The sequence below is a fragment of the Lynx canadensis genome, chromosome E3 (genome assembly GCF_007474595.2).
Source record: "Lynx canadensis isolate LIC74 chromosome E3, mLynCan4.pri.v2, whole genome shotgun sequence".
NCBI classification, from domain to species: Eukaryota; Metazoa; Chordata; class Mammalia; order Carnivora; family Felidae; genus Lynx; species Lynx canadensis.
The window spans coordinates 39,285,904-39,312,448 of NC_044318.1; the positions used below are offsets into that span (position 1 = coordinate 39,285,904).

The following is a 26,545-nucleotide window of genomic DNA, read 5'->3' on the forward strand; positions in this document are numbered from 1 at the left end:
TTCTGTGTCTCCCTCTCTCTCTGCCCCTCCCTCACTCACGCTGTCTGTCAAAAATAAACATTAAAAACAAACAAACAAACAAATAAATAAATAGTGTGGGGGTCTCTGGGCCCAAGGAAGGTGCCCAGGGGAGCCTGGGCCTGTGCAAACACCACAGGTGGTGATCCTCAGGCTCTGTACCCGGCCCTGCACAGCCCCCACCGGAGAAATGGGACACCTAGTCTACCCCAGCTACCTGCGGGGCCTCCGTGTACCCCTGCCAAGGACAAGTGTGTTCCTTCTCCGGGCAGAGGCAGCTGGGCACAGCGGGAGGGCCATGGGGGTGCCGGCCCCGGCCGCATGGCCCTGGAGATGTCACTTCCACTCAATTTACCCATCTGAAGGTCTGGAAGGACCATTGATGCTAATGGGCTCTAACTTGCCCACAACAGAGACCCACGATGGAGACAGGAGACCGTCTGTGCCCCACGGGGCTCCTATAAACACAGCTGAGAGGAGAGGTTCCAGCCTCTGGCTGGGGGCCCACAAAACAGGGCTCAGCCCCTCCCCGTGACGTGGAGGCTTGGGCTGTGCCCCCTTCTCACCAACCAAGAGGGCCAGGTACAGTGCACTCACTTCTGTTTGAAAAAGGCTGCTTTCTTTTGTACACAGCCTGGGCATTAGACAGTTCTAGGGAACCGCACTGAACCTCTCTAGCTCTGTCATCACAGAGAGAAAGCTCTTGAAAGTGTCATGGGTGAAAGGACATGATTGGAGACTTTATCGAACCCTCTCCAGGAAAGCAGATAACAAACGGAAGGATGGAAACGTGTAGACAGAGCACAGAGACAGAATCGGCAGAGGGCGGAGCGCTGCCCGGGCCATGCCGTTAACGTGCTCCTGTCCCTACCTCTGCCTGCGTTAGCAAAGTCATGACAAAGCGGTGTGGAAGCAAACTCCTTTTTAAGTCATCTGGACAGACACATTCCGAGGGGCTTATCTCCAGGGGACGGGTGGCCATCACAGGAGCTGTGACACTCCTGGCTAAGCCGTGACGGCGAGGCCTCCCCCCAAGCCACCCGGCGCCCCCACGCCTGTTACTCCCCAGACAGGTGCCATCACGGCGCCTCCCCCGAGTGAGGACCTGGGGACCGGCGTCCAGGGCGCCTGCCGCCCGCTGGGAGGACAGCGGAGGGCGCGTGCCCAGCCCTGCATTTCAGTGTTCCCGTGCCTGATGCTGCTGCATTCTCTGGGATTGTGGTCTTCTTTGACGAGCGTGTAGACAGGAAGATAACGGAGTAAAAGCTTTTGAAAGCGGCAAATCCCATATGGGTAAAGAACACTTTTTTAAGTGTTTTTTTTTTTTTTAAGTGTTACCGCAGGCCCACGTGGTTGCCAGCACATGCAGGAGCCCAAGCGAGGAATCACAGGGGAAGGTGAACTGTGTCCTCCAGATCGGAGATTTCTAAGCGTTGCTACGAATCGGGTGGGGCCAAGGTGCACACCCACCAGCCAGCCAGAACGTAGCTGTGCACACTGCTCCTACTGCAAAGGCCCTGGAACACACTCGGGCTTTGCCCCGCAAAGAATACTCAGCTAGAAGGCCTAGGGTGTGGTTAGGAGCTGGGGTCCAGCCCACCACTCCCAGCCATGTGACCTCGGGCAAGTTCCTGCACCTCTGTGCCTCAGTTTCCTCATCTGTAAGGTGGGGACGGTCGTCGTTTCTTATGCGCTCACAGCTGTAGCTGCACACACACCAGTAGCATAGGGGCACGGGGCCACACCACTGGGCGACCGCCTCTGGACGGGGCCCGCGCCACCTGGCTCCTCTCTCACTGGCAATCCTATCTGTATCCCAAACTTCTCACCGTGAGCGTGTCTCACTCGTGTTGCGACCACAGCCACGGGAGCTGCAATTCAAACCCGTACAGAGACAGACTGAGTGGCGGCAGCAGGCCGTAGTTTAAATCATCGTTTTAAACTCTGCTGGAGCATCAGATGGGCAGAAGCAAAACTGAATGCCTCTGCGAGTGTTTCTTTCCACGAAGCCAGCGGCCCTGGCCCACCCACTCACCGCCCTGAAAACCTGAAACTTGCACCCAGGAGCACACAACTGACGACAGCCCAGACCGTCATGCTTTCTAAAGACGCACCCTTGACGGGAGGGGCAGAGTCTTGAGATGCACACCAAACCCCAGGGTGTTAGTTTCCGTTTCGGATTCTGTACCTGCATGGAGACTGGGGCTGGGCTTTATCTTGGAGGCCGTGGAGACGGCAGGGAGGAAGCTCTTTCCGGACGACTTCGTAAGCGGCAGGGGTGCAGGCGGTGGCTGGCTCTTGGCCACGTGCTCCACGGAGGGGGGTTGAGGGTTCTCCGTCACCTGCAGGGACAGTCGCACAGCAGGGCAGGGTGTGGGGTGCGGGTGGGGAGGGAGTGACACCTCAAGGTCACTTGGAGCTGAAGCCATGGACAGATGAAACCCCTGCTGGGTGGCTCGCTGTAGGCACACGTCCACCTCAGTGAACGTGAGCAGAATCACTGCGAACACTCTCCTCCAGCCCCAAGGGGAATGAAGGAATGAAGGAATGAATGATGCTCTCCTGGCTGCTGTTTGCCCCCCCCCACACCACTTTCTCCTCTCAGTGCCCCCCCCCACAAATGGAAGGGGTTTAAATGGTCAGCATTTAAATAGACTGAGTGGGGCGCCTGGGTGGCTCAGTCGGTTGAGCGTCCGACTTCAGCTCAGGTCATGATCTTGCAGTTTGTGGGTCCAAGCCCCACATCAGGCTCTGTGCTGACAGCTCAGAGCCTGGAGCCTGCTTCGGATTCTGTGTCTCCCTCTCTCTCTGCCTCTCCCCTGCTCACGCTCTCTCTCTCACTCAAAAATAAATAAACATTGAAAAAACTAAAAAAAAAGTTTTTAAAAAAAACAGACCGAGTAAGCAGATTGTCCTCTGCGGTATGGGTAGGTCTCATCCAATCAGTCAAAGTCCTGGTTAGAAGAGAAAGTCTGCCTTTCCTGTGAGTAAGAGAGACTCCTTATGCCTGATACCCTTGAACTGGGACTTTGGGTTTTTTCTTGCCTTTGGATGTAAGCTGGTCTCCAAATTGCCAACCATGGCTCTGGGATTTGTCAGCCTCCATAAATTATGTGAGCCAACTGTAATAAACCCGTGTGTGTGTGTGTGTGTGTGTGTGCACGCACGTGCGTGCATACGAGTGTCCGTGTGTGTGTGTGTCCACCTGTGTTGCACGCACATTCTATTGGTTCTGTTTGTCTGGAGGACCCTGACTGATACACTCACCTTCCGCCCCCTGCTGCTGTCCTGCCCTTAATCCTACTGAGCTATCGCCAGAGTGGTTTCAGTGCAATCAGCAAACGCCCACTGTGGCTGGCAGAGACGGAAGGAGATCTGCCAGGCCCCCGGCTGCTCACTAGCCTGCCCAGAGAGAGGCCTGCTCACTTCCTCCAGTTTATGTGACCAAGTGTGGTGAGAAAGAAACCCCGTGAAGGGAACACCATTTCCATACGGACTGGAACCTGTGCCAAATACACCCTCTCCCCCCTGCAAAAGAACTTCACGGCACTGTGGTCAGTGAGTGATCAGTTTGGCCAGTGAGTGATCGGCGTGGTCAGTGAGCGGTCGGTGTGGTCCATGAGCGGTCAGTGTGGTCAGTGTGGTCAGCGAGCGGTCAGTGTGGTCAGTGAGCGGCCGGTGTGGTCAGTGACTGATCAGTGTAGTCAGTGGGCAGTCAGTGTGGCTGGTGTGGTCAGCGAGTGGTCAGTGTGGTCAGCGAGCGGTCAGTGTGGTCAGTGAGTGATCAGCGTGGTCAGTGAGCAGCCGGTGTGGTCAGTGGGCAGTCGGTGTGGTCAGTGTGGTCAGCAAGAGGTCAGTGTGGTCAGTGAGTGGCCAGTGTGGTCAGCGAGTGATCAGCGTAGTCAGTGAGCGGCCAGTGTGGTCAGTGAGTGATCAGTGTGGTCAGTGGGCAGTCGGTGTGGTCAGTGTAGTCAGCGAGTGGTCAGTGTGGTCAGTGAGTGGCCAGTGTGGTCAGCGAGTGGTCAGTGTGGTCAGTGAGCGGCCAATGTGGTCAGTGGGCAGTCGGTGTGGTCAGTGTGGTCAGTGGGTGGTCAGTATGGTCGGTGTGGTGTGGTCAGTGTGGTCAGTGGGTGGTCAGTGTGGTCAGTGAGTGGCCGGTGTGGTTGGTGTGACCAGCGAGTGACCAGTGTGGTCAGTGGGCAGTCAGTGTGGTCAGCAAGTGGTCAGTGTGGTCAGTGAGCGGTCGGTGTGGTCAGTGAGTGGCCGGTGTGGTCAGTGTGGTTGGTCTGACCAGCGAGTGGCCAGTGTGGTCAGTGGGCAGTCGGTGTGGTCAGTGTGGTCAGCAAGTGGTCAGTGTGGTCAGTGGGTAGTCAGTGTGGTGTGGTCAGTGTGGTCAGTGAGTGGTCGGTGTGGTCAGTGAGCGGCCGGTGTGGTCAGTGTGATTGGTGTGACCAGCGAGTGACCAGTGTGGTCAGCGAGTGGTCAGTGTGGTCAGTGAGTGGCCAGTGTGGTCAGCAAGCAGTCAGTGTGGTCAGTGGGCAGTTGGTGTGGTCAGTGTGGTCAGCAAGTGGTCAGTGGGCGGTCAGTGTGGTCAGTGGGCAGTCAGTGAGCGGTCGGTGTGGTCAGTGAGCGGCCGGTGTGGTCAGTGTGGTCAGCAAGTGGTCAGTGTGGTCAGTGGGTGGTCAGTGTGGTCGGTGTGGTGTGGTCAGTGTGTGGTCGGTGTGGTCAGTGAGCGGCCGGTGTGGTCAGTGTGGTTGGTGTGAGCAGCGAATGACCAGTGTGGTCAGTGGGCAGTCGGTGTGGTCAGTGTGGTCAGCAAGTGGTTGGTGTGGTCAGTGAGCGGCCGGTGTGGTCAGTGTGGTCAGCAAGTGGTCAGTGTGGTCAGTGAGTGGTCGGAGTGGTCAGTGAGCGGCCGGTGTGGTCAGTGTGGTTGGTGTGAGCAGCGAGTGACCAGTGTGGTCAGTGGGCAGTCGGTGTGGTCAGTGTGGTCAGCAAGTGGTTGGTGTGGTCAGTGAGCGGCCGGTGTGGTCAGTGTGGTCAGCAAGTGGTCAGTGTGGTCAGTGAGTGGTCGGAGTGGTGTGGTCAGTGTGGTCAGTGAGTGATCGGAGTGGTCAGTGAGCGGCCGGTGTGGTCAGTGTGGTTGGTGTGAGCAGCGAGTGACCAGTGTGGTCAGTGGGCGGTCAGTGTGGTCAGCGAGCGGTCGGCGCATGGTCGGTGTGGCACTCTACTGAGTGCTGGATTTTGCCTACGTGGGGCTGAGGCTTTCCACAGGTCAACACTGCCCAGTACCCCGAGAAAGTAACTGGGAATGAACAGCACTACCCACAGAGGGACAGCGAAGCATCATGGGTAGTGGCCAGAAATGAAAGACAGCCACGTGGCCACGGAACAGGGAGCAGACAACCTAAGTGTCCACGAAACGGGGCTGCGTAAGGAGTTCATCCCCCCGCAGGTGTCGGAGGAGGGCCATGCTCCCAGGCCTGGTGCCGGGCTCTGGCAGGAGAGGGACGCCTCACGGTGGACAGTGCTTCGCGACCCTGTTACCGTTTAGTGCATGTGTTAGAACCAAGCAAGGTACCCTCTTAAGGTGAAAATGCAAATACCGTGAAGGCACTTGAGAGTTCATGAAACGACGTTAAGGAAGGACCCGAGATCAGAAGGCGGTACCCAGGGAAGACACGCACGCGGCTTCTGATGAGGAAGGGTGGTGGGGGTGCGGGGGGTCTCCCTCTGCCTCCTCTGCACCTGGGGCCCTCCTCCGTCCACCATGACGCTCCCGCTCTGCCGTCCCAGCTGGACCCCGGGACCCTGGGAGCCAGCCAGCGTGCACCCACCGTCTGCACGCTCCAGGTGAGGGAGGGTGACAGCTTCCCCCTGGCCTTCTCCGCAGAACGGTCCCGGCCCGGGCTGGCGTGGGGCCACCTCCTGTCTGCTGGGCTCGGGTCCCTGGAGTCCAGGGCCATGTCCTCTGGAAGGTGGAGGGAGGAGCGGCCGCTGCCACCCTCGCGGTCCTGCGCCTTGGAGCGCCGGGTGGCCGCGATGAGAGCGATGCTCTTGGTGCTCATGGCCATCTCCTTGAGGGTCTGAGCGCTCAGGGCCGGGCCGCCGGCCTCCGCTGCCATCCGCGAGGCACCCAGGTCCAGGCCAGCGGGGGCGCCCAGCTTGGAGACCAAATTCTTCACGCTCAGGGGGCCTGCCTGCCGCAGGAAACCAGCATCAGCGACGGTCAGACGTCACTGGGCCACCCTGTTGGCCCGCCCCACGTTGGACCCCCAGAAGCAGACTCAGAGTCTGTGATTGGAGGCAAGTGGTACGGGGGGAAAGGTTTCTGGCCATGGGAGGAGGGCCCAGGAAGGTGGATGAAGCCAGTCCCTGGGCCCGGACACCCTGGGGGAGTGGGTCACCACACCCAGGGGCCAAGGGGCCCCAGGTACTTACATACCACCCACAGTCACGGGTGGGGCTTTTCCTGGGGACCTGAACTTCCCAGCACTCCAGCCAGGGCGGAGGGCTCCCTGTGGGGCAGGGGCATCCTCCCCCACCCCCCCCGCCCCGGGGACAGTGACCCAGAGTATGACCACTCACGCTATTACTAGTAATCATGATGAGACTAGCGGCCTCTTAAAGACGGTTCACAGGAAAGGCCCCAAACTACTAAGGTGTGAATACTCACAGGCTTTCCCTTCCCCCAAGCCCCCGCCATCTGCCAAAGACATTCCTGATAGCTGTGCCCCCCCCCACCCCCCAGCTCTGCGGGGGCAGGAGAGGCCTCCCGGGAGCCCAGGCCCTGGTTAGGGCCGCACACCAACCTCGTGAGCCGGAGACGGTAGCAGGATGCGGAGGGATGGCAGAGGGAGAAGGGAATCCTGCTTTCCCAGCGTTTTCGATGGCGTGGCTTGCGACGACGTGTAGCCACCGCTGTGGGGGACACACAGAGGCAGCAGCTGAGCCAGCTGCCAGGGCCCCTCGGCCCTGCCTCCAGCCGAGGAGAGCGGAGACTGAACCCCAGGACGCCGCGGCCCACGTCAGGCCAGGGCAAGCGGCATCTGCACACTGCTGCGTTCCGGGGCCACGCCGGGAGTCTGAGCTCTGGGTCCTTGCGGAACCTGAGGGGGGCCACAGGACCCCCCGAAGTTGTGGTCAGCTGGACAGAAGCGCACGTGGCCCGGGGACTCCACTGCAGCTGGCTTCTGACACGGGGACAATCTCGTGGGGGACGGAGGCCCTAACTGGTGGGGTCTGACGCCAACTCGGCGTGATCGTGCCAGAATTGAACTGCGGCACACCCAGCTGGCGTTAGATCCGCTGCGGTAGAAATGGAACAGGAGGAAACATCTAAGCTCAGGCCCAAAGAATGGCAACGAAAGAGCTGTGCCGAGCTCTGGCAGAAGACCTTGCCAGGTAGGAGGAACAGGGGGGAACAGCATGGGCCAAGGCCCTGGGGCAGGGGCCAGCTCGGCACATCCGAGGCCCAGCAAGGAGAAGAGGGTGGGACAGAGACACAGGAGTTTGCCCAAGACCTTGTGTGGAAGACTTCGGCTGTTGGAAGGGGAAGGGACCTCTGACAACTTCCAGCCAGAACTTTCCCCGGTCCTACCGTGTCTACTCTGAAAGAACAGGGTGTCCTCACCTTCCGTCAGGTCAGGTCACCCGTGACTGTAAGAACAGAGCATCCCGCATCAAGCCCAGGCTCCCTGGCGAGTGGCCTTGGGCTCCTGACCTCTGCTGTCTCATCGGTGAAACCGGGACACTGATAACTCGAGCCACTGGGTAGACCGCTAGCTGGATGACAAGGTGTTTAAGCACCACGTGAGCCAGCGAGGCCTCTGGGTGCTGTCAGGAGGGCACAGGGCTGCCTAGCACCGCGGCCAGAGTCCAAACCAGAGACGAACGCTTGGCCTGCCCTCCTGCGCCCCCACTTCCTCACGGTGAACCTCGGGCAAGGCGCTGGGCCCTGCAAACCTGCTTCCACCGGTGGAATGAGACCCGGAGCAGCGGGGACCCTGTCGCCGAGGCCACACCTGACTTGGGCAGTAATGCTTCCTACGCCAGCTCCAGACTTGGCACGTGGCCATGAGAGGCCTCTTGGGTCAGGGAGCAGCCTGTACCCTCTCCCCACCTGCCCCTCGTAGGATAGAGACTACGTCCGTCTCGTTCTCTTCTTAGTGCCCTGCACAAGCGCTCAGTCAGTATGTGGTGAGGTTTGGCCGATACTCTGCTCCCCTCCCCAACAGCCACCCCTCTGCTTGTGCAACAAGCCCCCGTGTTACTCCGCGTGACAATGTGTCCAGCCTGGAGACATGGGTCGTGACCGCTCCATGCCGGTTAGGGTCCTCCTTTCCCTTTTCTGTAGGGAACTGGCCCAGGAGAGAGCAGGTGATTGACGGACTTAGTGACATCTACTGGGGAAGGTTCTCAAAGGGACTTTTCTCCCAGATAAAAAAGCAAGGCCAGCCCACTCTCCCTTCCGTGTTTAGGTGTGGTTATATGAAGGTGTGATCTATGGAGCTGTGGCAGCCTCTTTGACCACAAGGGGAGACATCATTTACGTGCCAGGGACGTGGGCATCATCGAGTCATTTAAACAATGGCCCCGAGTCCACTCATCCTCCAGACTCTCAGACAACAGACACCTCTTTACATTGGACCAATCTCACTGAGAATTCCGTTACTCACAGCCGAAAGCATTGAGTCTGGACCAGCGGCAACTGGAAAGTGTAAGAGCCCGGGGAGAAGCCCGGCTCCTGTACAGGAGCCCCACTGAGGTGAGAGGCCTCCTGGCCCCACCCCCTGGCATTCGGTCCTCCTTGTAATGGCAGCTCTATCTGCCGTGTCCCCACCACGCCCGACACGTGCAGCCCTGCAGGGAGGTCACTGTTGGCCCCATGTAGAGACGGGGCACCTGAGGCCCAGGGTGGCCAGTCACGTGCCCAGTACCATGGTGTGGGTGACCGGCACAGCCAGGAACCAAGCTCTGGTCGGTCTGGCTTGGGGGGCCGGCTGCCAGCTGCCCACGGGCAGGGCCCCAGGGCCTCAACCCCGGGAGGGCACAGGTGCTGGGCCTCAGCCACTGCCACGGGAACCGGCTCAGGTGCCGTAGGAGAGGCCTCGGGTAGCACCAGCCCCACCCGTGTGCAGGGACACAGAGCTCCTTCGTGCCGTCTGCATGACGCCAGCGTTCCAGCTCACGGCCTGCAGATGGCTCGGCCTGCTGTCTCGCCACGGTCTGGGCTGTGGCTGCAGGTACGGCCTGCACGAGGCGAGGCACGGCCCCTTCCTCTCTAGGCTGAGGATGGGAGGTGGGGGGCCCCAGGCTTCCTTTGCAACCGATCTACAGTGAACCCCGTCTCAAGGTGGGATCGACACTTGCCTTCCCTAATCAGGGGGCCGAGGAGCAGGTTCGGGCGGGTGTGGGCCCAGGGGCAGGTGGGAGACGTGTCTAGTCTTGACCGAGGGATGGGGCACCTTGTTTTTATATGCACACACACATACGCGAACATACGTGCACACATGTGCACCCACATAAAACTCACACATACACACACGCACACACACTTGCACGCATAAAAATACACAAACGAGCACATCCATGTGTATGTGCGCACATGCATACACACATGTGCGTATAAATGCACCGTGTGCACACGCGCACAGATAGGCACGCACGCACCGAGGTTGGAGCCCTGGTGACTTCGCTACCCCAAAGGGCACAGCCTCAGCCTGGGCACTGCGGCCAAACACGGCGTCTGGGCCTTCACTGCTCCTGCTTTAGACAAACCGGCTGCAAAGGTATTTGGGGCAAAACTGGAGAGATGTAACTCTAGGTAGGAAGCAGCAGTAATTCGGGGATGGTGGTTATGGAGGGAGGTGTCCCAGATTTAAAGCATATGACCTATGTCACAACGTCTGTGACACAGTGCATGTGCCCTCCCCAGGTTCCCACGTGGAAGCCTTGACCCCTGGTGCAACCGCCTGGAGTGCAGTCGTCGGGAGGTGATAGCGGCTGAATGGGCTCACCGAGTGGGACCCAGACGGCAGGGGACCGTGTCCTTGCGAGAGGGGGGCGAGGCCTCCTCCACGTGAGCACGCAGCACGGGGGCGGCCACCTGCAGCCAGGAAGACGGTCCTCACCAGAAGTCTACCCGCCAGCCCTGGCATTTCGGACACCCAGCCTCCAGGACTGTGGAAGCAAATGCCCTGTGGCCTGCGCCCCCCCGTCCGTGACGTTGTGTGAAGCAGCCCGAGCTGGCTAAGGCCCGTGACACACGCTGGCAAGACGCTAACCATTAACACGAGGGAAGTCTGGGAGTGCTCGGTCTACGAGTCTGTCTCGGGTGCTAGAAGATACCAAAGCAACGAGTCGACAGAGGACAGGATAGAAGCATTGGCGGTAGCACCAGGAGGCTGATGTTGAGCAAAAAGTGTGTGTCAAAACGGCACCAAACTCCCCAACCTAGGTGAGCACCTCCTAGGACACGCTCACTCGTCCTAACCCTACAAGGAAGGGATATCGACATACTCCACGAGAGGCGACGCCGGGGCCACGATCCTGGGCCGGCCCCCAGTCCTCCCACCACACTCCACAGCCGGGCGCGAGGGCGCAGTGATGCGGGGTCGCGAGAGGGAAGAATCGGGTACCTGTCCTCCTCCAGCAGCATCAGCGGCAGTTCAAACTGGGCACCCCACGGGAGGTCCTTCCTGTCGTCTGGCCAGTCCCAGCTAGTCTCCTCCTGCGGCGCGGGGGACTTATTCAGAACCAAGCCGTCCTGGGGACAGACAGGGAGCTGGGGGAGGCCGCATGGACCACAGACACAGGCAAGCCATGTCAGCAAGCAGAGATCCCCGAGGGGCCGCAGAGAGGTCCCTTTCCCGCTGGCCACCATCACTGGAAGGAAACCAGCCAGCAGGGAGGCCCGCGACCCAGCCTGCCAGCTCACTTCCGGCTGGCCCTCCCCAGCACAGACACAGAAAGGAGGCTCTGTGCAAGGGCGAGTGCCAGGGACCGCCAGGGCACAGCCTTGACCCTGGAGCAAAAGTGGTGCACAAGCCAGACGCCTGTCGGAGAGCCCTCCAAAGCCTGCAGGCCCTTGAGAAGACACACAGAGGACTCAGGTGACCCAGAAATCCCACTTCTGGGCGTCCACCCCAAGGACGGAGAGCAGATTCATCTACACCCGTGTTCACGGTAGCATGTTCACAAGAGCCAAGGGGTGCAAGCACCCAAGTCCATCAGCGGGTGACTGGATAAACACAGTGTGGTCCGGCCGCACACAGCACGATGGCACTCAGCCTCAGAGAGGAAGGACATTCGGACACCTGCTCCCCCATGGATGGACGAGGGCGTCGTGCTCAGTGAAGTAAGCCTGGCACGAAAGGACAAGCGCTATATGGTCCCCGGAGTGGTCGAATCCACAGAGACAGAGAGTAGACGGTGGAGCCGGGGCTAGGGCATGAGGGTTTAATGGGGACAGAGTTCCGGTTTGGTATAACGCTTTCTCTGAGCTCTGGGAGTCCCTCTAGGGAAGGGAACCCGACGGTGGTCTTGGGGACCCTGACATATACTATAGGACAGGCGGAAGGGTGGGGAGGAGGTCCCACAGCAGTAGCATGAGCGGGGAACCAGAGGGCTGTGTGGGAACTGAGCCAGCAGAGCCGGGGAACCGGGGAGCTCTCGGCACAATGTGGGTACCTGGGACCTCTGATCGGGGGCGAGAAGCACCTTTACGGGCAGTCAGATCCACACGCGTGGGCTCCTGCCCCTCACCCACCCTGCCCCAAGCCCGGGGAGCCCTTGGCCTCTCTCCTAGGAAGGCGCAGCCGAGGGGCCCTACCTAGCTCAGGGCAGGGGGAGAGCCAGGAAACAGGACTGGTGTGGCAAATGAATGCAGAGCCCCCTCCCCGGCCTTCCTCTCTAGGGAGTCCCCAGATGGGCCCCAGACGCCATCCACCATGCAGGGGACTGCCGGCTCGCCCTGGAGGAAAGACCTAAAACCACATCCCTCCCAGGGTCCCCGTGGCACCGAGGTCCAGCCCACACTCAGGCTCCTTCCCATCAGCCCTCTGTGTCCCACATGGGGTGTGCAGCAGTCCAGGGTCCCAGGCCTGCCGGTGAACAGCACAGAGGACCCCGGGCCCAGCCTCCCCGAAACCCTGCACCCTTGCCACTGGCTCGGCCTGCCCAGCGCCGCTGGCCCCAGCACCTGCTGCGGGGGGGGCGGGGAGGGGGGTTCCCAGGTGTCCTCTTCCCACCTCGGGGTCAGTCCCCTCACGGGGCCGGGGCGCGCAGGAGGGGACAGCGAGCACTGGCCTGAGCCCCCAGGCGCACTCACCCGCAGGGAGCTCGACATGACCGAGTGCAGCAGCAGCAGCCGGTTCAGCGAGCCCGCACCCAGCTCCCGCAGGATCAGACCGTACCGCTCGTCCAGGGACTCGGGCACCGCGAGGCCGCCACCTGCAGGGGCCGGGGAGAGCGGGGGCGGGCACGCGTCCCTACTTGCCGGAAGGACAGCGTCCTCTTTCCTCGGAACCTGGAGGCAGATACTCCAACCCGATAAAGGCGGATTTTCCGGACGGTGGGTTTTCCGGGCGGTGCCCCCCCCCCCCCGGCACTCCCCAGTGGGTGGTCTGTGCACCGTGCGTGCGTGGACGGATTTCTTGCGCGCACGGATTTCTTACGCTAACGGCGCATAGCACGCGCACCGTGCGTGGCTCTTCCTCACTGACCTGTACATCCCGGAGAGTGTCCTGTGAGCGGGGCCGGGCCGGAAGGGGCACACGTCTTCCCCGAGCACGCGCGGCGCCCCGCCCCCCCTCCACGCTTCCCGGGGCCAGGCCGGGCGGGCTCACCCTCGATCAGCTGCCGCTGGTCCCGGAGGAGCTGCTCACAGAGCAGCCGGTGCTGGTGGTAGCGCTGGATCACGAAGTCCTTCTGCCACAGCAGACTCCTCCTGCGCAGGCCGTCGGCCCGCAGCTCCGTGTTCTCGGCCTCCAGCTCGTGGGCCCAGCACAGCAGCCGCAACACCTCCCGCTGGTCCTCGCTGCTGGCCTGCGCGGGCAGCAGCTTCTCCAGCTGCGAGGCCTTCTCCTTGGCACTGGCCAGACGCTGCTCCAGCCCCGCCTGGCGGAGACACCGGGCGTTCAGGGCAGGGGCCCGGGGCTCGGCTCCCAGGTCCGCTCGCTCTTGCGGGCTCCGCTTCGCGGATCGAACTCAGGGAGACACCGGGTGACCGATCGGGCCCGGGGACGCGCGGCCATCGCCTGCGTTTACCGTGTCCTTTCTTTTCTGTGTCCTGATGCTTTCCCACCTGGGCCCTGGCCGTCCCTGGAGGGACTGCCCTTCCCAGGGCCAGCCAATTCCTGAGGGTCCTAAACCCCTCACCCAGGAGCACACTTCTCAGATGCAGACCAGTCAACCCAGAGCCCGCACCCCGACCCCCTCCTCCGTGGGGCCCTCACACTCTGGGCCACTGTCCCCCAGTCCTAACCCCCAGGGACCAGACAGCCGGGACAGCCCCCATGCCCTGGAGCCCACTGGAATCACCCAGACTGGTGGGTCCTCAGCCTACTTGCCCCGCCTCGCCCGCTCCTTCGCGCAGAAACCACAGTGAGGCTCTCGCCCAAGCACCGCCTCCCTCTGCCTCCTGACTGGCCCTGGGGCATCCCCTGTGGCCCTCAGGGCATCCCGTGCCCCTTCCTCTGGGAACTGCCAGCAAAGACTATCTTTCCAACGGCGGTCGTCTCCTGGTGTCCTGGCCCTGCTGTGCCTCACAGTTTCCACGAACACACACTCAGAACACACCCTCGGACTCACCCCTCGCCGTGTGTCCACCGTGGGAAACCCCCACTCGCACGCCCACCCCCAGAACTGCAGCCCCGGGCACAGGTCAGCTGACAGCCCCCAGTGCGGCCCAAGCAGGCTCCTCCAGCCGTCACATCTTCCTCTCCGGGAGGCGGAGGGGGCGACTTCGGGGGAGTTGGCTCGGCTGCCTGGCATGGTCCTCCTCTTCTGCCTGAGGTCCTCCCCGCCGCCGAGACACCAGCAGCCCCTCCCCCAGCCCCAGCAGCCCATCCGCGGGTCCGGTACGACGCTGCCCCGCGCCACATTGCCGGCGTCAGTGGGAAGAATCCGGCAGACGGTCAGCTTCAGTGGCGGAGGGTCTCGTGTGCCTTTACGTCCCCAGGCCTGGCGCCACACCGGACGCTTAAAAGGTAAGTTTGTCTCGAACGGGTGGGTTAACTCACGAACGGACTCGCAATTCCACGCTACGCTGCATCTCCGAATCCAAATCTGACTCCTGAACTCATGCTCTCTGCTGATGCACATTATGGTTTCAGCAAGAGGCATTTTTCTTATTGCTAAATGCCGGGGGGCTTCTGAAGTGACACCACGTAGCCTCCAGACTGCTCAGGGACACGCAGCCCCGTGAAGACACATGCTGGTTTGGCTGCAGAGCCTCGAAGCGAAGTGCCGCCTGCTTTCAGCACGTGGCGCTTCCCCCCTTGCCAGAGAAGACACCCGCGGACGTCTGACTAGAGGGCGCTTCCCGGCTCCCCAGCCGTGCCTACTCTGCCGGGACCGTGACAATGCGAGCTACTGCATGAGCGGCTCAGAGAAGCAGCTGGCCCTTGCTTCTCCAGGAGGAACCGGGCTCCCTTTGGCCGTGTCCCTTGTTCCGCCCCCCTCCGCACCGCGTGCCCCAGGCCTGACTCGGGGACAAATGAGCCAGAGGCCACGCATGGGAAGCACTTGCCCACAGGACCCCTCGGAGCTGGAGGCCCGCTGTGTGTGCAGACAGGCAGGCGGGGTTGCCCCGCGGCTCCTCGGTCCCCCAGGGTCTGCCCATCCTGCACACCGACCCCTGCAGCCCTGCAGCAGGGAGGTCAGGGGCTCCGCAGTCAGTCCAGGTCATGTGCAGCACTGGTCCCCCCGCCCCCTGGGGCCTTGGGACAGTTTATCTCAGCCCTGAGCCTGGATGCCATGCACAGGACGGCGGTGGGTGGCCCTGCTCGGTGGACTGTTGTCACGGGGTCACCATCCGTGCATTAGCAGCGGTCATGCCCGCGCACGGACAGCCCCTGCCCCCACCTTGAGGGCCGCAGCTTTCCTCTGCTCAGCCAGAAGCGTGTTGACCTCCTCTCTGGCCACGGCCACCTCAGGCGGCTCCACGGAGTCGCCCTCGTCCCCGTCCGCCTCTGCCGGCTCCTCGTCCCCCTCCGGCGTCCTGTCCCTGTGCACGAGGTGCTGGGCCTTCTCCCGCTCCCAGCTATGGCCGCAACAGAAGGGGCAGTGGTCAGGGTGCCGGCCCCCACCCCAGCCGGTCTGCCCGCAGGCCTAGACCTGACAGTGGGACAGACGTGGGCCTGTGGCCTGACCTCCTCTATGTGTACAAACAGAGGCGTGAACAACAACTGGAAGGAAATCAAGAAGCCGTGAGCGCTATGCAGGATTGTAGCAATTAAGCACAGGACCCTGCAGCCGGCCCGCCACCCCCACCCTGGCTCTGCCCCAAGGCTGCCTGGGTGACCTCGGCCTTAGAACGTGGCTGGCAGGCGACAGCACACCTGGGGCTCTGAGGGCTAGCTGCGATGGCCCCCTCGCAGGGCAAAACCTCAAAGGTGCACAACAGGGCACCAGGCCGGGTCTGAACTGCCACGGGCACCGTGGGGAACCGAAGGAAGGGAGGAGCGGGGCTGGGACCAACAGAGGGACGGAGAGTGTTTCCCGCTACCAAAATCCCTCCAGTGCGGGCATCACACCGTTTGTGTAAGTTAGAAAACAAACAAGGAGGAAGCAGCAGGGGGAGGAGGAGGACAAATGCTGGGAGGAAGGGACAAGAATCGGACCGGGACCCCAGGGCTGAGTTGAAGCTCCTGCAGGCAGGGAGCCGGGTGTCCCGGTTTGTCCAGGGCAGTGCCAGCACGCTATTGTAAGCAGCGCCTTCTCCTCTCAAACGTGTCCCGCTCTGGATGACAACTTACATGATCAGCCCCTCCACACGTGGTCAGGCTACTCACAGCAGGTACGAGTAGCAGGTGTGTGCAATGGTAGAGGCATCCTGGCCTCGTGACTGTGCGGCCTTGGGCAAACCCACATCCCCTCTGAGCCTCAAAATCCTCTGCTGTAAAATGGGCTTGACCCTAACCTGCCAGGCTGGCTCGGGATTCCAGCCTAAGACAAAGAAACCGAAGGGACCTGGAAGCCTGCTCCCACCCGGCCCGGCTTCGCCCCGGGGGGCAGGAGAGCAGGGATGGACTGGGCCAGGAGTCCTGCCTGGGAAGAGAGGGCCACCTTCACCAAAGTCCCTGCTGGGGGCCTGCAGGCAGTAGAGAGAGGCGACGATGGCAAAACAGGAGCTCCCACCAGTGGCCCCTCTGGCCTCCCTGCCCCATAGGGATGGATGGTGCCCAGGACCTGGCTAAGTGGGCACACTCACTCTGCAATGGTCAGCAGGTGGCGGGACATGTCAACGTGCAGCTCTATGTTGGTGTTCTCCAGTTCCACCAGGCTGCGCCGCATCTCCAACTGCTCCTTGAAGGCCCCAACGAGCTGCGCCCGGATCTTGTTCATCTGCCGGCAGCTATCCTCCTCTCCATCGTGTGAGGGGATCCTGACTGGGGGCAGGAAGAGAGCCAGCTGCACCAGGAGCAGTGACACGTAAGCCAGGGTTGAACTCCGTGCCTGCCTACCAACACAGGGTCTGGCCTGTGGAGGAGCTCTATACACATGTTTGGATGGATGGATGGATGGATGGATGGCTGGGTGGCTGAGGGATGGATGGATTTATGGATGGATGGATGGATGGAAGGATGGATAAGTGATAGATGGGTGGATGAGTGGATGGGTGGGTAAAGGATGGATGATGGATGGGTGAATAATGGATACATGCATGCATGGATAGATGGATGAATGGGTAAGTGAATGACGAATGGGTAAATGGATGGGTACATAAAGGATGGGTGGATGGATGAATAGATGATGGATGGATGGATGGAGTGGATGGATGGATGGATGGAGTGGATGGATGGATGGAGTGGATGGATGGATGGGTGAATAATGGATGGATGGAGTGGATGGATGAATGGATGGAGAGATGGATGGATAGGTGAATAATGGATTCATAGATGGATGGATGGATGGATGGATGGATGGATGGAGAGATGGATGGGTGAATAATGGATGGATGGAGAGATGGATGGATAGGTGAATAATGGATGGATGGATGGATGGATGGATGGAATGGATGGATGGAGAGATGGATGGATGGATGGATGGATGGAGAGATGGAGAGATGGATGGATGGGTGAATGATGGATGGATGGATGGAGTGGATAGATGGAGAGATGGATGGATAGGTGAATAAAGGATTCATGGATGGTTGGAGTGGATGGATGGATGGAGAGATGGATAGATAGGTGAATAATGGATTCATGGATGGATGGATGGATGGATGGAAAGACGGATGGATGGATGGAAAGATGGATGTATGGATGGAAAGATGGATGGACAGGTGAATAATGGATGGATGGAAAGATGGATGGATGGATGGAAAGATGGATGGACAGGTGAATAATGGATGGATGGAAGGATGGATGGAGAGATGGATGGGTGAATAATGAAAGGATGGAAAGATGGATGGACAGGTGAATAACGGATGGGTGGATGGATGGATGGATGGATGACTAGATCATGGAGGGATGAATGGGTGAGTAAATGATTGATTGATGGACGGATGAAGGGATGAATAGATAGATAACTGGGTAGATGATTTAGATGGTCTCCCTGCTTGGTTTGGGGTCGGGTTACCTGGATTTGAGTCTCAGGAATCCAAGGAGGGGTGTGACTGGGCTAGCCATCTGAGCTCATACCTCACTTCCTCAGGGAAACCGTCCCAGATTCTCAATCTGGGTCCACCTGCCACTTGTTCTGATAACATCACACCTTCTCCTTCACAGTCCTCTGCATATCGATAATTGATGAACATTTTGTGATAGATGTTTGACATCTCCCTTTCCTGCTAGAACGTAAGTTCCGCAGAACAAACCAGTTTTGTCTTTTTTGTTTCCATGTAATTTCCTACCTAATGGCTGTTTATGACTAATTGATGGTAGTCCCTGACTGCCCCACTGGGAGCTCCACTCTGGACGCATGCAGTCTGTTCCTCTGACCCAAGGGCAGTGGTCAAGGGGCACCTTTTCCCTCAATGTCAAGCGATCAGAGATGGGTGAAATGCACAATGCAGCCAGATGACCGAACCAAGGTTTCTGGGGAGTACTTGGTATCCTGGAAATGCTCATAATGATCCTGGCAAAGCTGTGCACACCAGGGTCCCACTGCTGCCCAGGCATGGCAGAGCAGGACCCAAGGGAAGCCTGTGGTGCCCTCAGGGCTCATCGTGAGATCACCACCCCTCAGGACACTGCCTGTCTCCCCACTACAGACCACCTAGGACCAGCCCCAATAATTAAGAGGCCATCAGGATGAAGGCTCTCTCACCATGCATCCTGTTGACCCCCGACCCCAACGAAGCCCAAGCATCCTGGCCACCACCTGGCTTTGCAAATTCTCCACAACAACCCTGTCCTCCACCCTCACTGGCCCCCCAACCCTCCGCTGGCCCCCTGGGATTCAGCTGCCATCAACACCCTCTGCTGGCCCTTGGGACTCAGCTGCCCTCAACACCCTCCGCTGGCCCCTTGGGACTCAGCTGCCATCAACAACAGCCCCTCTTGTTTGCACACTTCCCTCATCCTCTTGCTCCAACAGAAACCCAAACCTCCGAATCACCGGAGAGAAACAGGTGCCGTGTGCTCAGCGAGGCTACATAACCGGAAAGCCCCCAAGTGCCCATCAAAAGGGACGAGGTACTGCGAACTCTCGTGTGTCCTTCCTGTGCACCGCTCTGTTAGAAGGCGCAGACCCATTTGCACTTATGGGCGGGCCCAGGACACATCCTGGAGGAGAGACACTAGGCACAGCTATAGGCTGGTGCTGTTTGTATAAAGGCACTAAGCCACGCCCCTGCCCCATACTATGCACGCACACAAATCCCGTGTCCCTCTCTGGGAAACACCACCCACACAGGTACACAGCAAAACGATGGCAGTGACCTCAGGGAACCAGGAAAGGAAGGAGAAACCCACAGCTGGTGTGAGGAAGGAGAGGACAGAAGACAGGAGCAGAAATCAACACACCCTCTCACCAGGGCCTCCCAGATGCCACTGACCCTTCTCCAGGGATGACATCCACGCTCAGTCTGGCAGTTTCTCCTCAGCACTGCTCTCTCCTTATTCTTGGTGATTCCTGAATCCTCTCAGGCGCTCCTGACTCCTGACAGGGGTCCCCAGGCTGGGTCACAGGCGTAGCTGCAGCCTGGGGGCTCTGCCCCTCCCTGCCGGCCCTTCTCCCCCACGAGTGCTGGAAATCCCATCACGGACTGTGAGCATTTTCAACCTTTCCTTGGCACTCTCCTTTCCTTGGCGCTCACGGGAGACCGTGGTGGTCGCCCTGGGCCTCCCCTCAAGTCCTGCCACGTTCGCAGGGCTAACCCGCAACCGTGGAGAACCCTCCTCCCCGGCAGCGCACTGAGGCAAACCGCTCTGTCGCCTGGTCTCCCTTCCACTTACGACTGTGCATCTCAAGGGGGCCCCTAACTCTGCTCTGCTGCCCACGCCCTGCCGGGCCTCCCCGGATGCCAACCCTCAGCATAAGCCCAGGCCCCATTCAGCACCAGCCTGCCCATCTCTCCAGCCTCATCCCCACCACACCTCCGCCCCCGCGCCACCACACCGGCCTGCTCTCTGCCCCAGGCCCTTTACACATGCTGTCCCCTCGGCCAGAAGGCTCAGCCCCCGGTCTGTGTGTGGCTCGTTCCTTCGCACGGCGAGACGCTGCCTCCTCAGAAAGGCCCTGATACGTGGCCGAGCTCACGTGGCCTCCTCCCCTCCAACTCCGACCCCACCCGGCTTCTCGGTCTCACACCTCCACCCGATCATTGCTGTCTCCCTCCCGTGAGAGTGCACGCTGCTTGAGGACAGGGCCATCTGGACCTCACTGAGAAGGGCACCCTTTCCATCGCAGGCCCTCAACCGGTACGTAAAGAGCATGACCCCCCCACGTGGGGCGGTGGGTGCGTGTGGGGCACTGGGGGCACGTGGGGCAGTGGGCGCACGTGCTCATCTCCTGAAGAGACCGGACAGAACCAGCTGCAAGCTGCGGGCCTGTCGCTGAGTTCTGTTTTCCTCCCGTGCTTTGCCGTATTCAGCAAGTTGTGCGTGGTGAACACATAGTACTATGATTTTATAATTCGCGGTATTTACACAAGCAACACGGGACATTGTTTTTATCAGAAAAATTCAAATAATAGGTCAAGACTGAAGACCCTCTTTGTCATCTGGTCTCCACCCCCCAAATCCCCGATCCCCACCCACAGAAAACCACGGCTGCCGTTTTGATGTGTGCCCTTCCGGATCATTCCCTGCGGGGTTTTGTACCGGAACGTGTATGTAGAGACACATGTGGGATTTCCGGTGGGTGAAGGGGATCGGAGGGCCGCTACTCTTTCATGGCCACCCAGTGACGCACCCTCGAGGGGCCCGGCTGCACAGACTGGCCTAGCCACCCTCCCTAACCACAGTGGGGGATGCCCCTTCCGATGGGCACCTTAGGGTCCCACAGCCTCCTGGGCACGGGAGAGGCATGCCTCGCGGCACGCAGGTGCGCCTGCATGGTGCAGAGGGCTGGGGCACGGAACCCACGCACTGTAAGTTCGAACAGACGCAAGCCGGCCTCGCTGAGACACGTTGACTCACGTTCCCAGTAAGAGTGTTTAAGCTGCCATTTACACAATGTATCGCATACGCTCGCTGTTACCTGGCGTTTTAACTTTAGCCAATCCTACAAGTGAAAATTATCTCAACGCGTATCTGTTTCCTAACGCAGTTAAGAATCTTTTCCCGTGTTTGTCGGCCCCTGGGAATTCTCTGAATCGCCTGTTCTCTTCCTCAGTTTTAGACCATTTATTCCTTCTTGCGGATTTTCAAAATGTCTTTATTCATTATGGCAAAGCCTATCTCAATTAGCCACAAGAACGTGTCTGTGGGTAGGTAAGCACGTGTTTATACGCCTAAGCACACTTGACTTCCTTACTGCCGTTTTTACGGTTACTTTAACTTACTGATTAATTTTATAATTTTATGGAAAAGCTATGATATGCTCACCCCTAAGGGAGGCCTAAATAAAGCTAGGTTGGGGGAGAAGAGGGACAGAGAGAAACTGCATGCCAGGCACGGGGTTTGCTTTGGGGCCGGCCAGGTGGAGGGGCGAACCCAGAACTCTTGGGGTCTGCCAAATGCCAGTGAACGGTGCACTTTCAGACGGTGAGTTTTAGGGGCACCTGGGTGGCTTGGTGGGTTGAGCGTCTGACTCTTGACTTCGGCTCAGGTCATGATGTCACGGTTCGTGAGACTGAGTCCTGAGTTGGGCTCCGCACTGAGCGGGGAGACTGCCTGGGATTCTCTCTCTCTCTCTCTCTCTCTCTCTCTCTCTGTCAAAATAAATAAGTTAACTTTAAAAAAAGATGGTGAATTTTGTTATGTGTGGTTTTGCCTCAACAAATAAATAACAATTTAGACGCCAACATGAGGGGAAGCGAAGAACTCTTGGTACTATCTCTGCAACTTCTGTGTAAATCTAGTTATCCCGGAATGAAAGATTTGTGTTTTTAAAGAAAAACTGATCTAAGAGGAAAGAAAAAACAGAACGGTGGGAGGGTGAAAAGGAAAGAAGGAAGAGATCAGGAGAAGACAGAGGAGGCAGCCACTCCCCGCGCTCTGCGGGCCAGGGAGCGACAGGCAGCGCGTGGCAGGCTGGGACGGAAATCCACGGCCACGGCCACGTGCCCTGGGCTCGGGCGGCAAAGCCACAGGAGGCCCCAGGAGCTCGGCCCTACCTTGTGTGTCCTGGACCCCGGGTTCTCCTCTCTTCTCCTCCTCCTGCTTCTCAATTTTGGACTTGAGGTGCTCGATCTCCCTGCGCAGGTTGGAGATGACGTCCGTGTACTGTGCGATGTGGTAGGACACGTTCAGTAGGTTGCGCTTCACCTGGTGGGTGGGACATGCGGCCGAGGTCAGACCTAGCCAGAACGGACCCACTATGTGATATTTATGCTACAGCTACACCAGCACATTTATGTCAAGAAAATTCAGATCAATGCAACTCAGCCTTAAAAAGAGAGGAAACCCAGACACCTGCTCCCATGTGGATGAACGCCAAGGAAATGATACTGAGTGACACAGCAAGACACGGAAGGACACACACTGGGACCCACTCCCACGAGGTCCCAGTGTCGTCAGACTCACAGACACGGGTGGACGCGCACTGGGACCCACTCCCACGAGGTCCCAGTGTCGTCAGACTCACGGACATGGGAGGACGCGCACTGGACCCACTCCCATGAGGTCCCGGGTCGTCAGACTCACGGACACAGAAGGACATGCACTGGGACCCACTCACTTGAGGTCCCGGGGTTGTCAGACTCACGGACATGGGAGGACACGCACTGGGACCCACTCACTCGAGGTCCCGGGGTTGTCAGACTCACGGACACGGGAGGACACACACTGGGACCCACTCACTCGAGGTCCCGGGGTTGTCAGACTCACAGACACAGAAGGACACACACTGGGACGCACTCCCACAAGGCCCCGGGTCGTCAGACTCACGGACACGGGAGGACACGCACTGGGACCCACTCACACGAGGTCATGGAGTCATCAGACTCACAGACACGGGAGGACACACACTAGGACCCACTCACTTGATGTCCCTGGCTTGTCAGAGTCATCACATGGGAGGACATGCACTGGGACCCATTCACTCGAGGTTCTGGGGTTGTCAGACTCATGGACATGGGAGGACACACACTGGGACCCACTCACTCGAGGTTCTGGGGTCGTCAGACTCATGGACACGGGAGGACACGCACTGGGACCCACTCACACGAGGTCACGGAGTCATCAGACTCACGGACATGGGAGGACACACACTAGGACCCACTCACTTGAGGTCCCGGGGTTGTCAGAGTCACCACATGGGAGGACATGCACTGGGACCCACTCACTCGAGGTCCCGGGGTTGTCAGACTCACGGACACGGGAAGACACGCACTGGGACCCACTCACTCAAGGTCCCGGGGTTGTCAGACTCACGGACATGGGAGGACACACACTGGGACCCACTCACTCGAGGTTCTGGGGTCGTCAGACTCATGGACACGGGAGGACACGCACTGGGACCCAGTCACACGAGGTCACAGGGTCGTCAGACAAACACAGAGTAGACAGTGGGGCCAGGGCTGGGGGAGCGCATGGGGAGTCTGTGTGTAACAGGACAGGGTCTCAGTGTGGAAAGATGGAACGTTCTGGAGCCGGACAGTGGGGACAGCTGCAAAGCACGTGAATGTGCTCGGTGCCCCTGAGCTGCTCACTCAGAAGTGGTTGAAATGGTAAATTTTATGTCATGCGTATTTGGCACAATATGGAAAATTCGAACATCCGTCAAAGGCCCTCCCCAGAGGTAACCACTGTGGTCAGTTGGGTGTGTGCCCTCCGGAGGTGGTTCTGTTCATATAAATGTATTTCCAGAGACACCTATAGGGAGTTTCTTGGTACAGGTTTTTTGTTTTTTTTTTTTTTTTTTTATGTAAACATATCAAACCGGGGCTACTATTCTTTTTAAAACAAGTTTTAAGTAGGCTCCATGCCCCACGTGGGGCTCAAACTCACGACCCTGAGATGAAGAGTCCCATGCTCCCCCGACTGAGCCAGCCGGGTGTCGCCGCCTGGCTTTATTTTCTCACTTTTACTTGCTTCCCTCATCCAGCGTTGTCGCTGGGGCGCGGTCCGTCTGCCCGGATGCGTGTACCCCACCTTCTGTAACAGCTGCCCAGCAGTCGCCGCGTCCCCTTGGACGGGCACTTTGGGGCTTGCCAGTGACACAGCGTTCGGACGCACACGGGTCCCAGTTTGTCTTTGGTGATTTGGAGGGTGAACCAGCAGGCCACGAGGCACACGCACTTACGTGAGCACACCCACGGGCTCTTCCTCACTCGGGGCCCGGCGTCCTGGACTGACCCCCTACACTCTGTCTCCTCTGTCACTCTCCCTTCTCGCGCCCCACGGCTGTCACTGAGAGCGCTGGCCACAGCTGGAAGTGACAGATCTGTGTGTGGGAGACACGGTTCCCAGCGGCCTTGCCCGCTGCCGTGCTCGAAGCTTGGCTGAGAGTAGGCGCTATCCCGGCACCTAGCTCGTGGCCACGCTTCGGGACGGGGCTCATCCCCGCAAGCGTCCCCTTCACTCGCTGGCCACTAGACACACACAGTGCCACTAAACACCCGTGCAGCCGCAGTCGGATTCTCTACACCGAGTGCAGCTGCAGCCAGAGGGGGGAGGGGCCCAAAGTGTGGCCCCTGGAGGCAGAACGTGGGAGCCTCTCTCGGTGCTCCGCTCGGGCTGCCCAGTCTGCACAACGGGTAACGGGCCTCCCTCCCGGGGAGAGGGCGTGAAGAGGTAAATAAATCCAGACATCAAGAGCTCAGAGGGTGCCTAGCGAACAACTAAGTCAACTCATGTCCTGAACCCACAGAACCCTGCGAATGGGGCCTCATTTGGGAAAAGGGTCTTTGCAGGTTAAGTAAAGGCTCTTGAGATGAGATCCTCCTGGGGAAGCCCCGTAAAGGTGGCGGCAGAGGCTGGAGTCAGGCGGCCACAAGCCCAGGGCCGCCAGGAGCCCTGGGGTGGAAGGGAGGTTCCAGAGGGAGCCCGGAGTGAGAATTTGGCCAGTGGGGGAGCAGATGTGGAACGGGGGGGGGGCCTCACCCTCGTCTTGATGTTCTTTGCCCTGTAGGCATACAGCAGGGTGGTCCGAGACTCCTCGAAGTGCGTGCTGGCCGGGCTGATGTGCGCGATCATCACGGTCCGGCTGTTCCCTCCCAGGGCGTCCTGCTCAGCAGAGGGTCTGAGTTGGGGGTGATGGGAAGAGGCCCTCCAGTGCCCGTCCCAGGCCTGCCTGGACCCTCCCTCTGAGGTTCCTGCTCCAAACCCTGAGGGAAGCAGGTGATGGCAGGACCAAGGGCTTGGTGCTCGGGGAGGGGACATGCAGAAGGGACACAATGAGACCTGCCCCAAGGCCACCCCATCGGACCTCTGTTCTGATGAGACCAGAGCAGAGAGGCCAAACCTGCAGGGATGTGTATTTATTGCTTTGCCAATTTGTTTACTCACCCTCTTGCTATGGAATAGAGAGGACAGCACCCAGCTCAGCACAGAGGGCAGTGTCTCAATGTCAGACTGCCCAGGATGGGACAGGCGGCCTCAGTAAGGTAGTGAGCTCTCTGTCTCTGGGAGTATGCAAGCCCCTGGCTGGCCCAGACTCGGAGGGATGGCGTGGGACTCAGGCAGTGACTAGCAACGGTGTCTACAGCATTCTCCTGCCTTCGGGGGTTCCTGGAGGGGTCCTCGGAGCCAGGTCTGGGCCTCCCTCCCGGCAGAGAAGCCCCAGATGATGCAGGCGGCTACCGCAGCCGTACCTTCAGCAGGCGCGTGAGCTTGCTGTCCCGGAAGTTCACGTACTGCGCCCGGCTGCCGCCTTTCTCGCTGAGCGCGTTGATGCAGTTGCCCAGCGCCAGCAGGGAGCGGTTGATGTGGGCGCCTTCCTTCCTCCTCTTGCCGCGGTTTTGGGCCTGGGTGGGAGGGGACGAGGTCCGCATGGTGCACTGACCCCGTCCCATCCGGGCACCTCTGCTCCCCTGACAGCCTGGGGCCCGGAGGTGGGTGCCGGGACTCTGCGTGGAGCCCTAAGTGTCCAGGGAGGGGTGTGGCCAAGCCAACATGCCCTCCAGTGAGCAAACGAGATGAGAAATGGGTGATCTGTGCACGACAACCCCACTCTGACGAGAAACAGACGAGCGTGCGGGTTTACGTGGGCGCCCCCCATGCCGGAACCTCCCTGTCCTTCCCCTCCTGCAGGGGCACCCCTGACCTCACTCTCTGAAGCGGGGGGCCGTGGTGGCCGGCCTCGCACCCAATTTCCTTCATCATGTGACTTCCCTGGCAGCCGCCGTGCTCCTTTACGCACTTAACATCTTCCTAGCCGCTCTCCACTGGACCCCCCAGGCTCCACGGTGGCCCGGGACCCCGGCACCACCTGGCCCACAGCAGGTGCTGCCCGCGTGAAGGTGCAGCATGAGCACCTCCCAGAGCAAGCACCACGGGGACTCTCCTTTTCTTCCCCTTATCTCTATTTTCCACATTTTCTGCACTGTGTTTCTAGTACATGTGAAACCAGGGGGAAAGAACATCTCCTCCTTAAAGGCACGGGAAGCCAACTGACAGCACGGTCTGAGAATCTCTGACACTTCCCCCAGTCTGTCCCAGCTTCCTTATTTGCCAGAAGGGGCAATCTTCCAACTTCACAGGGATTAAAGTGAGGATTCAGTGCGGAACGTGTACAACAGGCCAGCTCGGACCTG

At 59.6% G+C, this 26,545-nt stretch overlaps 1 protein-coding gene across 1 annotated transcript in view; it reads right to left on the reverse strand.

The window, feature by feature from the left end:
- The window catches only part of LOC115503927 (kinesin-like protein KIF19), a 44,609-nt gene that overhangs the window by 7,678 nt on the left and 10,386 nt on the right, over positions 1-26,545 (reverse strand). The window contains exons 8-21 of the mRNA XM_032591589.1: positions 25,604-25,756; positions 24,894-25,016; positions 21,981-22,115; positions 17,772-17,799; positions 16,451-16,628; positions 15,579-15,707; positions 15,103-15,280; positions 12,864-13,134; positions 12,347-12,468; positions 10,592-10,783; positions 10,035-10,123; positions 9,717-9,780; positions 5,853-6,215; positions 2,207-2,360 (exon numbers count right to left, since the gene is read on the reverse strand). Of these exons, the coding sequence (XP_032447480.1) occupies positions 2,207-2,360; positions 5,853-6,215; positions 9,717-9,780; positions 10,035-10,123; positions 10,592-10,783; positions 12,347-12,468; positions 12,864-13,134; positions 15,103-15,280; positions 15,579-15,707; positions 16,451-16,628; positions 17,772-17,799; positions 21,981-22,115; positions 24,894-25,016; positions 25,604-25,756 (2,179 nt within the window). The remainder of the gene's footprint in view (positions 1-2,206; positions 2,361-5,852; positions 6,216-9,716; positions 9,781-10,034; positions 10,124-10,591; positions 10,784-12,346; positions 12,469-12,863; positions 13,135-15,102; positions 15,281-15,578; positions 15,708-16,450; positions 16,629-17,771; positions 17,800-21,980; positions 22,116-24,893; positions 25,017-25,603; positions 25,757-26,545) is intronic.